General features: G+C 45.1%; 1 protein-coding gene across 2 annotated transcripts in view; it reads right to left on the bottom strand.

The window, feature by feature from the left end:
• Window positions 1–629: 629 nt before the first annotated feature.
• The window catches only part of FAM174B (family with sequence similarity 174 member B), a 31440-nt gene continuing 15125 nt past the window's right edge, over window positions 630–16944 (bottom strand). Inside the window, exon 3 of one of the 2 annotated variants that reach the window (XM_075045055.1) lies at window positions 630–1114. In XM_075045055.1, the coding sequence (XP_074901156.1) occupies window positions 1102–1114 (13 nt within the window). In that variant the 3' untranslated portion in view covers window positions 630–1101. Of the gene's footprint in view, window positions 1115–11829; window positions 15785–16944 lie in introns of those variants that run through there. The other variant, XM_075045056.1, reaches the window with a different exon arrangement.

Here is a 16944-nt window from a genome sequence, read left to right as displayed (position 1 = left end):
GATTTTGCCCATGTTAAAAATAAAAGCAGGTTAGTATGCCTGAATCTTTGAGACAGGATTCAGGAGAGATCCTTGCATTGGCAAGTGCTTTCTGCTGTGATTTTCCTTGGATGAGATATCCCTTTACAGTGAGACATGGCTGTGCCATACCCACACTGAAGGACAGCAGCTACGCTCCAACTCTGAGCTGACCGAACTTCAAGAACTGGTTAAGCCATCCCTGAACAGTGTGTGCCCATCTCTGCTAGCCTCCATCTTCTGTGGTCATTTACAGCAGTTTGAAGTCCCACCAGGTAATTTCCATGGTCGTATTGAATTGATATAAATGACTGCAGAATATACAGGGCAGAGGAGACTCAGACCAGCACTCGGCAGAGCGTTTTGCAAAGAGGATTAGCAGCTGTGGGGGGATGATTATTATCATTAATGATGTCAGAAGGGAGGCAAGCAGAGAGTTCAGTATTTAGTATTTTGACAAAAGCCACAGGGTCCCGATTTGCAGTCAAATTCTACAAAATGTTCTATGCTGAGGCTTAAAAAAACAAGGTAAAATGTTTATTATACTAATAATTCTTCAGTTAACATCAAGACAGGTGAACAGCGTATCTAACACTTGATCCCCCACTAAGGCTTTGGCAATTGCAAATGCTAAAAAAACCTGATAAGACTACACAGGTTGCACAGAGGTAGCAGTACGCAGGCTGCTGAGGATTCAAAAAGGGCTGCTAATTGCCCAAACCTGCCAAGAAACTGTTTGTGCCCTAGCTCTTGACCTCCACACAGCCTGAAATCCAGTGTGCTCCATCTCTCTGACATCAAATGCGCACCCAGGAGGATGCATTTGGACCGGGCACGGCAGCTCTGGCTCTTGTGCAACGTGTGAGCATGCCCCGCTGACGACCTGAGCGCTCCTCTGCAGAAGACGGCGATCCTCCTCTGAGCCTCATGGTGCTTCAAAGGGTGTTTTTTTCTGCAGCTCCAGCTCCTGAATCTGAGTCCGTGCTCAGTTTTCACTTTCAAAACCCTAACTAGAAGACCTTGCAGGTGGCAGGCTGTGCAGGGAAGTGTGCAAACAGGTGTCCACTGAGGTGCTCAAATCAGTTAGAAGACAACCCTATACAAAACACAATAAAAAGTACCAACAAATAAACAAACAAGCTTCATTTGGGATCTTTTCAAATCCTTTCAAGCCAGTGTTTTGGCTCTTGGGTGCTTGAGAGCCTGAGGAGGGGCAGGAGCAGCAGTAGTGCAGAACATGGGCCTGGAGGCAATAGGTGGAAGAGAAACTTAGAGCTGTGATTCAGAGAGGGGAGCAGGACTCATTGTTTCATGCTCCCTAGAGAGACATCCTTGTTCACTTCTTTGCTCTGCTAAAAAATGGCCTGCTCGACCTAGGGCAAGCCATTTAACTTATTGCATAGTAGTGAGCCTTGACTGTTGCTGAAAGGATGAGATGTACATCTCCCGCTGGCCCCCCAGGCATTCTTAATTACTCACCCGATAGCCGCTCCAGGGTGCTCACAGCCCTTTCAGTACAAGTACAATATTGGCTTACAAACTGTATTTCCAAGCCAGCCTAGTGCGTCTCAGTTTTCCCTAAAGTAGGCCATCTCCTTCCCTACTCCGGACCTTCGAGGCTGGTTTCCCCCATCTCAGGGACAGCAGCAGGACAGTCGCCGGGGTCGACGACTGTTACTTTATTCTGCAGTTTCAAACCTGGGAAATGTAGGTCGCTCGTCTTCAGCATGACCTACATTCACAGCTCCAAATAAGCCCCTTTTACCAGCGTTGACGTTTTCTAGCTTCAAGTTGAATCTGGAATACACACATGAATGCCCTGCTTTGCCTGGGTGTCCAAGGAGGGAAGCTATGACTGTGCCTAAGCAGATGCTGCCTAGATCAGCCGTGTCCTGCACACATGGCTGCCACGATGCCCTGCCCAAGCCAACAGCAAACTCCGGTCTCTCTAAAGGTATCTAATCACACAGGACTATCTGGATTTTTGCCTTACAGGAGAAAGATGGACAACAAAGGGAATTTTATCATTCCTGCTGTCTTTTTAATATGTTGAATGGCGCTGGCAGGAGCAAACGAAGGTGCACCCACTGCACGGCAGCCCCTGGCAGAGGCACGGGCAGACTGCAGCTGCGGCAGCGATGTCCTGGCTTGCCTGCCATCAGTGGCATTTCTGCCATTGGCTTCACTGGAGGCAGGTTTTTCACTCCAGGCTTCTTTTTCCTTCACATGGGGGAGGAAAAAACCTGGCAGGTGCTTTTTGTGAATAAGGGAATTCTTCATATGCTTCATCCATCTTTTATGAAAGTGCCAATTTCACCGATCCTTTCAGACCTCGTCTTCACTCCATCCGTCATGTCACCTCAACACCTAGAATATCTTTAGTCTTGAGAAAATGTGAGTAACACTGGCTGGATTTTGTGCACAGTGAAAAAGGAAGAGTCCTCACCCGCCTGCTACATTCCCCGGGTTTGGGAGGACATTTAAAATAGTGCTATTAGTAACCCCTCCCACAAGATAAATGTGAAAGAAAAGACAAAATAATCTGAAGGAAAAGGAATGGAGTGAGAAAAAGGGTGTCCTAGTTTCAGCTGGGATAGAGTTAATTTTCTTTCTAGTAGCTGGTATAGTGTCATGTTTGGGATTCAGTGTGAGAAGAATGCTGATAACACAGTGATGTTTGTAGTTGTTGCTAAGTAGTGTTTGTACTAAAAGTCAAGGATTTTTCAGCTTCTCATGCCCAGCCAGCGAGAAGGCTGGAGGGGCACAAGCAGTTGGGAGGGGACACAGCCAGGGCAGCTGACCTAAAGTGGCCAAAGGGGTATTCCATACCAAGTGATGTCATGCCCAGTATATAAACTGGGGGGAGTTGGCTTGGGTGGATTGCTGCTTGGGAACTAACTGGGCATTGGTCAGTGAGTGGTGAGCAATTGCATTGTGCATCACTTGTTTTGTATAGTCCAATTCTTTTTAAATTATTATTGTCATTTTATTATTGTTACTATTACCATTATTATTTTCTTCTTTTCTGTTCTATTAAACTGTCTTTATCTCAACCCATGAGTTTTACTTTTTTTTCCCCAATTCTCTCCCCCACCCCACTGGGGGTGGGGGGAAGTGAGTGAGCGGCTGCGTGGTGCTTAGTTACTGGCTGGGGTTAAACCATGGCAAGGGGCAAAAGAGTAAAAGAAGCATCCTTGTACACTCTGGGGACAAGGCATGGAAAAAACCATCATTCCTGGTGCCCATGTACCCTGGGGAAGGCATGTAATAGCTAACAGCAGCCACCCAGCTGTGCTTGGTGGCTTTTGAGTGACACGGTAACATCTGAAAGGACAACGATATTCACCCAGGGTATGTCTCCAAACCCAGGATAGCCTGGCATCAGGGACACAGCATGGCTTGAAGAGCTGGGGGAACACAAATAACCCCAACTCTCTCCTGAACTATTTATTTCAAGACTCAAGTGCATTGGACAAATCACCATCGATGCTCCTCTCCTCTTCTTCCCATCAACAGCTTTCTGAGGCTGCCCAGGGAGAGCCGTATTTGTCACTGTTTTCATCTTATCGGCTGACAGAAAACAGGTCAGGCACCTCGGTTTGATTTAGGACCAGCATACTTGGTGCAGCACTGATCCCAGCACTGAGGGTCCGGCTCCGACCAGCACAGCCTCCCAGAGCCTTCCCGGGAACCACACACCACTTCTGCCCTTCCCCAGCTCTTTCATCATGTCTTGTTTACGTTTGGGTCCCATATATCATGTATGAATGTAGGTCATTGCAAAGACCGTGCCTCAGCAAACTGTGAAATCTCAGCTTAGCCTCTTGTCTTACGTGCAAGAGGATTTTCTCACCTCCTACCTCTCCGGGCTGCTGCTACTTTGAGTTCTTCCTTCTCAGTGAGTCTGTGCTCCCCAGCAAGCGTCAGGAAAACTTGCTGCAGCAGTGATGGTAAATACCCTCTGACAATGTAAACATTGCAGGCTCCAGACCTCCTCTGGAAGAGGAGTTTGAGTTGTGACAAACTGCAGCACCTCATGTGAATATCTTTCATGTAACTACCTACCCACCATCCCCAATGCCATTAAAAAGCCCCTTTAGCGTGTCTCCGTTCTGTCCACTGGGGTGTAAAGAAAATCAATGCCTTGTATATATAAGGCATCGATATTCTTGCAAGCAGTGGCATAGCTCCCCATTCATGTTGGTGTCAGCGGGAGCAGAATCCATCGTTCTGGCTCTTTATTGCTGGGTGGGCAAAGTCAAAAAAGCAAAACAACGCATCCATGTACTGAGAATGAAACAAGGGCTTGTCTGCTGGGAACTGGCAGCATATGAAATCTACTTCTACCATTGTCTCAGCAGCACAGCAGCTGAACTGGCTGTATTTTTGGCAGAAAACCTTCCTCCGTCTTTCACTCATGGTCAGTACGCACTTCACCAAAGCCTAATGCAGTCTGAATGACGCCAAGCTGTGAAACCCCCTGGGTGCTCAGAGGTGCCACACCACATTTCCGAACACCCCACTGACAACAGCTGGCCAGCGGGATGTGATGAAGAGATCGATGGAGCCATCGAGTGAGATGATTTAATGTATTGGCCATGTTAAACGTGCAGCAGCAGGGTCTGAGCTGACCTCCGCAACGGCCAAGGCTGCAGCAACAGATTCGTGCCCCAGCTCTTCACCTTCTTGCCTCCACCCCAACAAGGCTTCTAAGCCAACAGGACATTGTTTTGCTCTGTGCTAAATAAAGGTAGCTCCTAACAAGAGCTCTTGGTCTCTGGTGCAGCAGCTCATGCATTTTTGGGTGGGTTGAAGATGTGGGGTGCAAACGCTCAGCGCTGCAGCACTGCAACCGCTGACTAACACCCCACCTGCTAAAAACTTGTTATTTGTATTCTGCATGCAGGTTTCCTCTGTTTGCACACATTTATATTAAGCCTTAATAGCCTTCACTGAAGTATTTTCAGGTTCTGCAGAATAACAAAATGCCAAAGGAAGCCTAAAATGTTGGGTTCCTAATGTCCTTCCTCAGATTTCAGCTTTTTAGACAGCACATCAGAAAAGGAACATAATGAAGCTGCTATTATTACTAATGCCTTCCACATTATTTGAGTTGCAGGGAACAATTAAATGGCATAAATGACATGCTGCTACACTTGGGTACGCTGCCAAACTGCAGCTTGATTCACCTTCTCTCCTCTACTTCTGTTCTTCCCCACCTGCCCCCTGTCAGAAGGCAAGGCACAGCCGGTTTGCTCAGCTTCCTCTGAAATTCAAATCAAAGAAAACTCCAAACGCTCCAAGTTCCTTTCAGAAAAATAAAATGAGTGCAGAAAAAGTCACCTTCCAGACGCTTTTGCCCCATAACAGTGGCAGACCCTTGATGCCTCTGGTGCAGGGCAAATTGCACAGCAGCTCTCCGTGACGGAAGGAGACCCACCTTGCACCCGGCTGCCTGTTCTGCTGCTGAAGAGCCCAGCAGGTCTCCTCAGTTCTCTGTCCAAGCTTTTATGAGCCAGGCTCATTAATCACCTCTCCCTTACCAAGACAGACCTCGCTACACACTCCCTGCTTGCCAGCTCTGGATCGAAAAGAGACGAACGCGGTTCCCAGGCTTTTGACCTGAGGTTTCTTGGAGCTTTAGGTTTTGCAGCCCTCTGTGCAGGATGGTTACGTCCTGACCAACCTGTGAAGCCCTGATTAAGAGATGGAGCTCTGTGAGGTCTTTCCTGTGGCTCGGGCTTCACAGGTTGGCATGAGCTGCAAGCTCAGCCTCACAGAAAGCCAGCCGGCCGTGCAGCGGGTAGCGATGCCAAGCCCAGCCACACAGTTAAACGGCTGAATAATGCTGCCCTGGCATGGGGGTAGCAAGTGTCATTCATTTTATGGCTGGAAGCAGCCAGGAGAAAGCATCTTCTAGGGCTAGGAAATGCAAGCAACACCACTGAAGCTGTTGGAAGGTTTTGCCTTGTATTGTGAAGTTCTGGACACATGGCTTCCAAAAACAGCATGTTCCACCAGTGCCCCGGGGGAAGCACGGCCACGGTGCAAGCACGGATTGCTCCAGCATCCTTGCACTTAGAGGGCTGTGATTTTGGGAATCTGCATAACTTGGCAACCTTCAGCCCACAACTGTCTTTATACAAGCTGCCAACTCTGTTTTGGATCTGGAGCCTTGTGCCTTCTTCACTGCTCTTCCTCCTCTACCTGGGTCTGACAGATGAGGACCAGGGTGGGAGGAGTATCTTTAGCAAGGAAGGCACCTGGCAGGAGTTGGGTCACTTGATGAGATGCAGGGTGGGGGCTATCAAGACCAGAAAATTATAAAGGGCACAAGTGGAGTAATCACTGCAAGTAGCACAAGGTGGTTGGGAGATGCTTCATTAGCAAAGAGCTTGTGGAAACCAGAGAAGTTTGGCACTCTTGGTAAGGACACAAATCCAGGGGTTTCCCAGAGACAGGTAAGGTAGAAGAAGGAGCTCAGAGGGTTTTTTTCTGAGGACCTAGAAGATGTTTTGGTTTTGTCTTTAACTGAAACAATGGTGGTATCAGAAACCATATGTGTATGTATGCTTGTTTGCTCCTGGCACCCATCTCTGAGTGGTTTGGTAATGCTCTGGGGTGGAGAGAGGATGCCTGAAACATCCAGCTTTGATACTGGAAATGGGTGAGTGGTCTGTGACTTCCAACATTAGTGGGGTGGGATGTGGGGTGGTGATGGGACACCTGTATCTGGTCTTTAGGCTTGAATCCAGCAAGGAGGGCATCAACACTCTCTTTGAAACTCCTGAAGCTGGAATTTTGAAACACCTGGAGATGGAGTGGCTGAGTGCGGTAATGGCAACTTGGAGAGTGAGGACAGGGTGTGTTGGGCCAGTACTTTTATATGGCTGTAGGGCTGCACTATGTTCTTGTGGGTTTCTAGCAAGCAGAGCATGGAATTGATACATCGTGAGTGCTGTGTTCTGTATTTAACATCTAATGTGGTTTTTCTGAGCCATCTTGCATGTGTGTAGTCGCTCTTGCAAAAGGCTCTTGCCTGTTTGCTTTCACACTAATGAGATATTCTCACTCATTTCTTTGTTACGCCAGCTCTAATTTCCAACTCTTTGACATGAGCAACCATTTTTCTCTGAAAGACTGAGATCACATGGCAGGATTATAAATTTACTCCTGAAATGTTCCATTAATAAATAATAAAGTGTTTATAAATATGCAAAATAGATTATTAGTCAATTCTACAAAATCTTGGCTACAGGAGCATAAAAGTGTGCCCTGCAGCTTGTATATCTATTATAAAAAAAAGAGGAAGAAACTAAAAAGAAATTCAGGTTCCCTTTTTAACTTCCAAGCAGCAAATGCTGAATAATTTACTTCTGATAGTGATTATGTTAAAAGCAAATAATTTGTTTCCTTGAACAGTAACAAACAATGTGCTGCAAATATGCGATTTTAAAAATATTACATATACGCAGAGGGACAGAGTAAGTTGATCATTTGAACAGCTCATTAAATAGAAGCTCTTCAGCAAAAACCTCACCCTGTCTGTAAGCATCCTGAGTTGTACTTATTGTTTTATTTAAGCTTAGCAAGCTTCAGGAATGCTAATACTGCTTAAGAAGACCTGACTCTTAACTACAGGAGCTCAGACTGGAACCTTGAATTAAGTCACATTGAAGTTCGCTTGTTACCAAGCAGTACAAGCCAAAGGGTGGTCCACGACACCCATTACCAAGCCAAAGGGTGGTCCACAGCCACGCAAGAGGAGAAGCAAGCATGCCTGGGTGACTTGGGGCCACACTTATTGCTGGGCATAGACCATGGCAAATGTCACCTCTGTTTTCATTTATGGTGTAGCACAGCCTCTGCATCCCACACCTGCTAACTCTGTATGCAAGCCTATGGTGGTTTTAGGGATGGGGTTAGAGCTGAAGCACCAAACAGTTGACCTGTGCCAGGGGATGGATATTCATTGCTGCTGTACAGGCTGGGCATGTGGCTTTTATTAGCTGGCGGGTTTGTGTCTTTGAGTCAGCCTTGGGAAATAGTGGGTCCTGAGAATCTCAGCAGTATTCTGGATAACATCTGCTTTTCTAGCAAGGCCCAACCTTGTCAGTAGGTTGTTGCAGCAACATTTTACCTCGTTAGTCCAAAAGAAACAGCCTTATTTCTCCTTATCCATAGCTGTATCCACAAGGGCATTGCTAATATATAATTGCAGGTATCCCACAACAGTTGGGGATGAGAGTAAGGTAACTGGGAAGCTGGTGGCATAAGTATCAGAGGAAGCTGGATGGCAAATGGGGCAGCAGGGGAATAAGGGCAGGGACCACCGCATTCACTTCTGAGCTTTGAGAGTATTGCTGCACCATCAACAAGAGGTACTGGTCTGACCCCCAAAAAATTTTATCAGATCAAGGAAAGATAACAAGAGAAATTGCCTAAATAGACTGTTTTTCCTGTTTACCTGAGAAACATCTTGATGCCACTGGGATCTGTACTGTAGGAGTCCTTACGCAAGGAGATGGAGAGAGCTGGGTGATTTCAGACACTGTCCAAAAGGTGCTGCTGAGACAACTCTGCTGACAGCCAGACAGAAATGAAGTGAGGAAATGTCAAATATTCTTGACCTGAGCTTAAACCTTTATGATTTGAGGGCTGGAGAAAAGTGTCTGTAAAAAAGAGCTTCTCTTCAGCTAAGTATGTTTGTATCAGGGCAGAGGCAGCCTGGAAACTCACGGAGGGGGGGGAAACAGCTGGCGGGAGGCAGAAGATAAGGAACTGATGATGATTCGAAGCATTTATTTTTGCTCAGCAGCAGCACAGTGATTATTCTGGGCTGGCATCAGAGCTGATGAGGACCAGCCACATCAGCCCAGGCCCCTTGTGTCCCTTTAACAGACTTGTTACCTGGCAAGAAATGCACATCTGAAACTCACAGCTGAGGATTTACTGTAAGCAGGGCCAGCAAGTCTGGAGGAGAGAGTTTGGCTTCTGTGATCCTATAGCCTGGAGTGAGTAGGTTTGTGGGAGTGCTGCCACAGTCACTTCACCAGCTTTTATACTTGGTGGAGGAGTCCCCAAGGATGCTCTGTGCTGCCTAAAGCAGGTCAGAGAAGATGGCCAAACTGGCTCATTTGGGTTTTGGAATTGGTGAAAGTCCTGAGCAGGTATCTGTTGCTTAACTGTTGCTAGGCTAGAATAACAACATGTACACTGAATTAAATTATCTAGAAGAGCCAGTGTAAGAAGCCCAGAGGAGTCAGGAAGAGCTTTAAGTAGATGATGTGTTACACCTCATATAAAAGCCTTAAAATAAATCGACTTGGCTGAAATGGTGCAGTAGGTCACCTAATCTTTATCCCACCTCATCTTTCAAACCACAGTCCTGCATCTGCACACTACAAAGCTGAAACCCTGGCCAGGGAATCCTAGTCCTTGCTTCACGTGCAGATCAGTGGGTTCCTTCCATCACTGGGAGGAACAGAGAGGGCACCAACAGGCAACAACTAGGAGTGTATTCTCAAGCCAGGGCTGGCAGCCTTTGAAGGCTGGCAATTAAGATTGTAATCTCTTCCAAAATAGAGACTAAACATGCTGGTTGAAGCTTCGAAGCAGCTGTTCAAGCCGCTCAGGACCTGCCTTCCCCTGCCTCATCCACCCACAGCCTAAGCAGGTTCTCCCCTGGGAGCTGCCAGTCCCCCAGTGTGGAGGGAAGAGAGTGAACATGATGGCTTATGAGAAACCAGCAGGAGGGGAGCAAACAGCCTAGAAGCCAGCTTTATACCTCATAAGCCATCAAGAACTGCATCTGGATTTTGAAGTCCCTTTGCTTCTTAGCTTTAAAAGCAATGGCCACCCCTTCCATACTGCTTTCTTGAACTGAATACTGTTTTTCATGAGATAGAAGTGCAGTTTTGAATTATATTCAGCTCATTTAACATACCATGAGCAAACTGCCACTGGAGAAGTGAGCCAACTGGGATCTTAGTTGGCTGAGCTCAGATGAGTAGATGTCTCTTACAAACCAGAACTTGAAAAGTTTCTGGTATCTTAAAAATTGGTAATTGCCAGCTGATGGGGAGATGAACTATCTTCAGTGATGTTTTTGTGCAGCCTAGTTACAACCTACTTGGTCTTAAGCAATTAGAGCTATTCCTGTTTCATACTCTTAATGGAACTTGTTGTCAGGCATAATTCAAATCATCACAGTGTTAAGCTAAGGTCTCTCTGATAGCACTTGACAAACATCACTGATAATTTTGCAGTTATCGGTATCAAGGCATCCAAAGATCACTGACACTAAGAGACGTAAGAAAGGCACCCCCTCCCTTTTCCAGGGTTATAAATGTGTATTAGATGACTCCATTCAGTTAACCTCACACTTGCACACAGACTTGCTAATAAGAGCAGCAGCTTGTACGAAGGTGGCAAAAGCCACATACAGGACAGAAGGGAAGTCCATGTTATACTGTGGCCCATGCAGAACTCTTTTAGATATTGGAAAAATAATCCTTTAATAGGACCCATTTTAAAAAAGAAATGTATCTGATAACTTGTCTAAGAAAATCTTTGTTGTGCAAGATCTTAATTGCAGCTTCAGGCTTCCCCCATGTCAAAATCCAGAAAGGGCTAAACTGAGCCTTGCCCTTTCTGCCCAGAACCCCAGCTGCAATCATATTCATCAAGCTCTAGCTTTTCTGCTCTTACTTAGCTAAAAATTTATACCAGATTTTCAGTCATTTGTTCATCTTCCACTTGAGACCTCATCAGAAAGGTAAGTACACCCAGAGATTGCAGCTGCTGCCTTTCCATTACATGGCATCTTCACTTCTGCAGCCTATGCTAAGAAGGGCCTGTCTTATTTAGCCACAGCTCACCTTGATGGGTCGTGCACTTCCTACACAAACCAGCTTTGCTGCAAAACAGCTGGTTCGTGGCTGAGGCCTGATAGCATTTTGTTAAGTATTTTTAATTAGATTGAGCTTTACTTTACTGGCAGGACATAATTTAAAAGGCACTGGCTGGACAGCAGCTGCCTTTTGTTCGCAGCACTGAATTACTCTTAAGACCATTACTGAAGAGATGAAGACATGAAGGCAGGAACAATCACGTGATACGTGGGAGAGGAAAGAGGCAGAGCCGATTCATGCACAGTGTACTGCATCAGTCTGTCCTGTAGCTGCTCTACAGTCTAGGAGTGCCTGCACTCCATGTAAAAATAGTGCGAGGAAAACAGTCTTCAAAGTACTGCTAAAATGTGCACAACAAACAAGCAAGCCTGATTGCCCTGATTCTTATCTCTTGCACTTCAGCATCTCACCACACCCTGAAAACCACAAGGCAAAATTGCTTCAGACACAGGGAATTTGGTCAAGCAAGACTGAAGTGGAAGGCAGTCTGCTTAACGGCTGTGCTGTGGCCTGGCCACCCAGCCCAGGGAGAGGACATGGCTTGGTTCACTCAACTGGACTTGGAGTCTCGGACAACAGGTCTCCAGTTTGTGGGCTCCAAGGTACCGAACGTGGTTGTAGTCAAATGTACTGAGCTATCTTCCCGGTTGCAGAGGGTTTTGCCTTTTGAATCCAGATGTAAGACTAGCTTCTTGATGGTTGATAGGGACTTTGTGTGGTTAAATGTATTCCTCTAATCTGCTGCTAAAATCAGTTTCCCCCCCTTGTCATGCTCTGGTTCAGGGACAAAGGGACTTGCAGCCCTTTGAGGATCACACAAGGCTCTCAAATTCACCAAACTTCAACAAGTAACAGCCCCTTTCCCATGCCCTCCTTAAACATAACACACAATACAAGGGGGATTTCAAGAACATGTTTAATGATGGCAGTTTCTACTGAAACATGAGAAGTCCACTGAAACTCGTCTTACCAATTTTTTCTTAAAAAGAAGCTTTGGTCACAATGACAAATTCTCTTAAACATTTTTTTAAAAAGTTCAAGCAATTGCACAAAACAAAACGCATGGTCCTGATAACTCCTCCCACAAAAACTGCAGCAGCAGAAACTCATCTAACAAGAAAAAACTCTTAATGAAAACCATAGCCTGCCACCCTGCAGAGATTATACCATGTACAGTGAATTAGAGAGAACGGTTACAAACAAAATGTTCAAATGCATTAGTGTTTGTATGTTCAAGCTTCATTAGTGCTTGTAGACTTCCAGAAGTCAGTCTGGGCTTAAGATAAGCATTAGGATAGCACAAGTTAGTGTGCCAAACAAGTGTTTGCAGTCATCTTCACATCTTGGGGGGGGGGGGGGGGACACGACACAACAAAACACCGCCACCCCACCCCACCCCCAAAAAAGCCAACACACCAAACAATTACAAAGCTATCTGTGTACTTCTGACTTAATTCTGCAGGCAAGTGTGGCACACCAACTTCTGGCTTCTCAAATGTAATCTCTGGTGACAGGGCTGTGGCTGGAGTAAAGAAGCTGCAATTCTGTGCAGGGTTTTTCCTCCACAGCACAGCATGCGCAAATAGGAAAGCCTCTAATTTGCTTGCTCTGTTTGACTCTGCTACTAGTCAGTAGATTTTGTAAGCAGCGTGCGAGCTACACAGACATTTGTAATAACGCTTCTCTTTTCATTTTCTGCAACAAAAAAATATGCCTTTAAAAATGCTCTTGAACAAAGCAAGTTTGACTATGCAACATAAAATAGCAGCAGATACTAAGACACATTACAGTCACAATCAGATTAAATCTGCAGTGTAAGATACACAGAACATTAAGGTAAAAACACTCATGTAGTGGTTAATGGCTATTTCTTCTCTGATGAACTCCTAGAACTACCTGAACCAAACAGTTCAAATTATTAAAACTATGTTTTAAACTAATTCCTACTGTTAAAAAAATATTCATATATATACTATTAGATGAGTCACATCAAGTGCTCTTAAAATCTTAACTAAATATAGCTATAGAATATTTAACCAGACACTTTAAATCACATACAGCAACTTTTGTAGAGGTAAACATTGCCTCACATTTGCAACAGCAAAGCATTCTGATTATTTTCATGACCATGAGCAACTGGTGAGGTTGGCCTTTTATTTCTACCAAGCAGCTGCTGCTTCCCTATAAGCACTTTTTAGCTTATGGCACAAGGTTTGGGACCTCCCTGAAGAGCCAGAGCATCCCAGCGGCAGTTGAGCACCTCCATCTTCAACATCTTAAATATCTGGTCCCTGTCCACCATTGAGATTTGGCCATGTTATGGAAACGGTGGGATTTTTTAGCCACAAGCAAGGGAGTGGACGGCCTTTGCCAGCCTAACTCAGCAAGTGACCCAAAGTTGTTTGAAAAACTCCTGACTTGAAGAACTGACTCACCCTCAGAAAGGAGAAGTGTCCTTTATGCACCTTTTCCTCTTATCTCTCTCCTACATAACTTGGTCTCGCCTGTCTTCTGTGCAAAGAGAAGGTTTCATTCCCTCTCCACCACTCATCCAGAGTGCCTGATGCTCAGCTTAATGAGTTTGGTAGAAGAGTGGACATGAACATGTTGCCATGATGTCTGTTCAGAAAGGGCAGCCACTTCACTCTGTTGCCTCCTTCCACAAATGCAAACAGAAGCTTTTAACCTCTCTGTCTCCTCTCAACATCGTCACTTCTCTGACTTCAAAAGGACTCAGACTGCCTAAGAAGTTCAATTTCCAGTCTTCAAAGGACTTTAGTCCTGAAGGGACACAATATTTCCTTCAGAATCATCCAGCCCAAGTCTGAAACCTGTTTTACCTAGATGGAGAAAGAGCCCCAGATCTTATCTCAACCCGCAGTATCATTCAAGCTACTGGTCCCTGCGACTGACTCCAGCCAGGACACAACCTGCTCGGCCACATCCTCACCTCACAGCTGACATGTTAAATATTGCTTAGTAACGGTAATACGGAGTGACTCAGAAATCATTCCATGAATGAAAATAACATAGCATTTTTATATTGCCTTGATGACTAATAGTAACACAACAGTCTGCTGTGGGATTTTCCCATCCAGGCTGAAGTGGCTGTTTGCAAAGCCTTTGCCGAGTCATGGCTAGGGAAAGCAAGCTGTGCTATGGGAGCTTCTTTGAAGAAAGTGCAAGGCTGCTGGGAAGGAAAAAAAAAAAATTCCCCTTCACCTTTTACTGACTGCAGGGCCCATGGGAACCGCACAGAACTGGGGTAGGTCGCGGTATCATGACAAAGCAGTTCAGTGTTCTCAGCAAGCCTCAAATCCCAATAGGCTTTCAAAAAAAAAAAAAAAAAAACCAAAAAAAAAAAAAAACACCAACCCAAAACTGGCAGCTTGCTGCAAGGCTGGTGCTTTGCCAGAAATTCTGCAGTTTCCTTGAGGGGCTGTAACTGCAGGAGGCTAGTAGAGGGTCAAGCAAACAGTGGGACAATCCTAAAACAATTGGAAAACATGAGTTTCCCCAAGAAAAGCAAGGTTCCAGCCAGCTTAAAAACTGAAAATAAAAGGTGTTAAGGGGTGCAGTAAACAGTAAAGTCTGAACTGCATCTGTGGTTACTTTAAAGGAAAACCACAAAGTAAAGAGACTAAACGAGTTAGGTTTGCCCTTTCTAATGATGGCCTGGAAAGTGTACATGCTTGTGGTCTCCTAAACCCAATTCATCCAGATGCAGCAATCTAATTCTCATAGTGTCATCCCACAGCTCTGACCTCTGCAGCACGAAGCACAGCAGGGAGTGATGGTTAAAAATGCATCCTTGAGTTAAATGGGATTTGTCAAGCAGGTGGTAGGGGAAAACTTCCAGTTTGATACAGATTAAGATCACTTATATAAAAGCTTCCATGAAAAATAAGAGGTGTTCTTTCTGCAGTCTAATCATTCCACATGAGGACTTATTTTGCTTAGAAAAAAGGTAATATAGATGAATTCTAGACAACTTAGCACAGGACAGTACAAAACACTGTTTTTACTCCCTGTGGAAGGGCAGAAAATTACAAAAATATATCTTCTTTAATCCAAGATTGTTGTAGTTTAGGGCATGCCTGATTCTTCCTATTTCCCTGTGGTCTCATTTATTGAAGTTGGTCTCATCAGAGCTCCTTGGGACAATGAGAATGTCATCATGAAAGCTTAGTGCAATTGTTGTTTAAAAAAAAAAAAATCAGTAGCAAGTCAAGAAAAATTTTCTACATGAGTCAACCTTTCGCCCCACCCCCCCCCCCAAATCCTACACTAAACATACAGTGTGGCATTTCAGCATGGCTTACATTTTTACCACCTAAAGTCGTAAGTCCCCTCTGTAAGGCCCAAAAAATACACTACTTGTTTTTTTTAAACACATGATCTGTTTAACAATGACCAAAGTTTAAGAGTGACTGAAATATTGAATTAGGATTTTAGAAAATAAGTCCTTGGGCAGCTTGGTTTTATCTTCTTTGTCATCTTCCTTCCGCAAAACTTACTTAGACCATGATGAGCTGCAAGTCAGTACACAGGGCTGCATCTTGTCATGTTTTAGTGACACTGCAGCCCTCCTAAAGCAAGAGAGAGCTGAGTTTGCAAAGAGGAACTCTGGTCATTCCAACACAGCAGTCTGGAAACCAGGGAACCGAATGGTGACGTTTTGGTCAGAAGATCCATAGCCTGCTGTACAAACAGCACCTCGAGGAGGTGAGGCTTGGTTTGGTTGTAATGCTGCAGAGATGAAAGCCTCCCCTTTCACAGTTATGGCTTCAGCAGGTCCCTCGACAGCAGAATGACATCTTGCAGGGCACCAACACTCCACAGAGCTGCTTTACCTGGAAAGCAGGAAGAATTAGTACAGCTGTAGATTTGCAATTAAGTAGCTCACAGGCAGAGATGAAAACCCATGTGCAAAGTGGAAACAAAATCCAAAAAGCCACAATGAAAAAGGCAGCATTATTCACTGTGATTGCCATCAGTTCCCTTCAGCAGTTGATTTCCATGGTGACACTGATGTGATGTTAACACCATGCCAGGAGAAACTAGACCATGTGAAGAAAAAAGCGGAGTTACAGCAGACAAAACCCAGATGCTGAAAGATCCTGCGACCAGCCACTGTGCAGACCAGAGAAAGGAGCATGCACACAGGGACTGCTATTTTACTGCACATGGAACAGCATCTTGGACCTCACAGTTTCTTTCACACCAGTGCAGCCCCCTACTAACCGACACACATGGACTATCCTCCTTGTTATGGATTCTCCTCCTGACACCCTACTGCTTTAACTGCTTCAGGGTTCAAAAACAAAAGTCTTAATAGGAACTTGTTATGCTCCATGAAGAAAAGAGCCCTCCCGTAGGACTGCACCACCAGTGTAAAATCGACTGAACAAGCCAGCAGAATGTGGTGTGCTCTGTAACAACTGTTACAGCCACATGAGGCAAGAACCTGGCCTTCAAAAACCAAACAAAAAATGCTTTTTCACCATCTCTTTCCTCCCCTGCTGTGGACCCATGGGAAACCCTTAACAGCAGCACCAAAGCTTTGGCAATGTGTTGTATTTATAGTAAGCAGCTGACTGTGTTAGTAATTTGTACCCCTTTCAGATGAGGATAAATGATACCCCTCCATTTATACACAACTTGTCTGCCTGCTGGGAAAAAAAAAAAATTAAGCTGCTACAAAACCCAGTGCAAATCACCTAGCATCATCCAGAATGGCCTGCGGCTTTTGCTGGCAAAAAATCCATTAAAGCTGCTCCCTTGAGAGTCAACACCTTGCTGTAACAAGCAGACAATACCATGCTCTGTTCAGAGCTGCAAACAGTCAGGATCTGGAAAGGATGTATTCAAAGAGAAGACACCAATAGTGTAACTCTCATATTTTACAGAGACTGCCAAAAGACTCAAGCACATCAAAGGCTGAGCCCTGCAACTGTGATGAAGATGTTTCCACATAGTTCAATGCTATCTGTGCCTGAAAAAGGGATGAATC

The sequence above is a fragment of the Buteo buteo genome, chromosome 13 (genome assembly GCF_964188355.1).
Source record: "Buteo buteo chromosome 13, bButBut1.hap1.1, whole genome shotgun sequence".
Classification (NCBI taxonomy): Eukaryota; Metazoa; Chordata; class Aves; order Accipitriformes; family Accipitridae; genus Buteo; species Buteo buteo.
The sequence above is the reverse complement of the archived record's forward strand: the minus strand, read 5'-3'. Positions and strand labels throughout refer to the sequence as shown.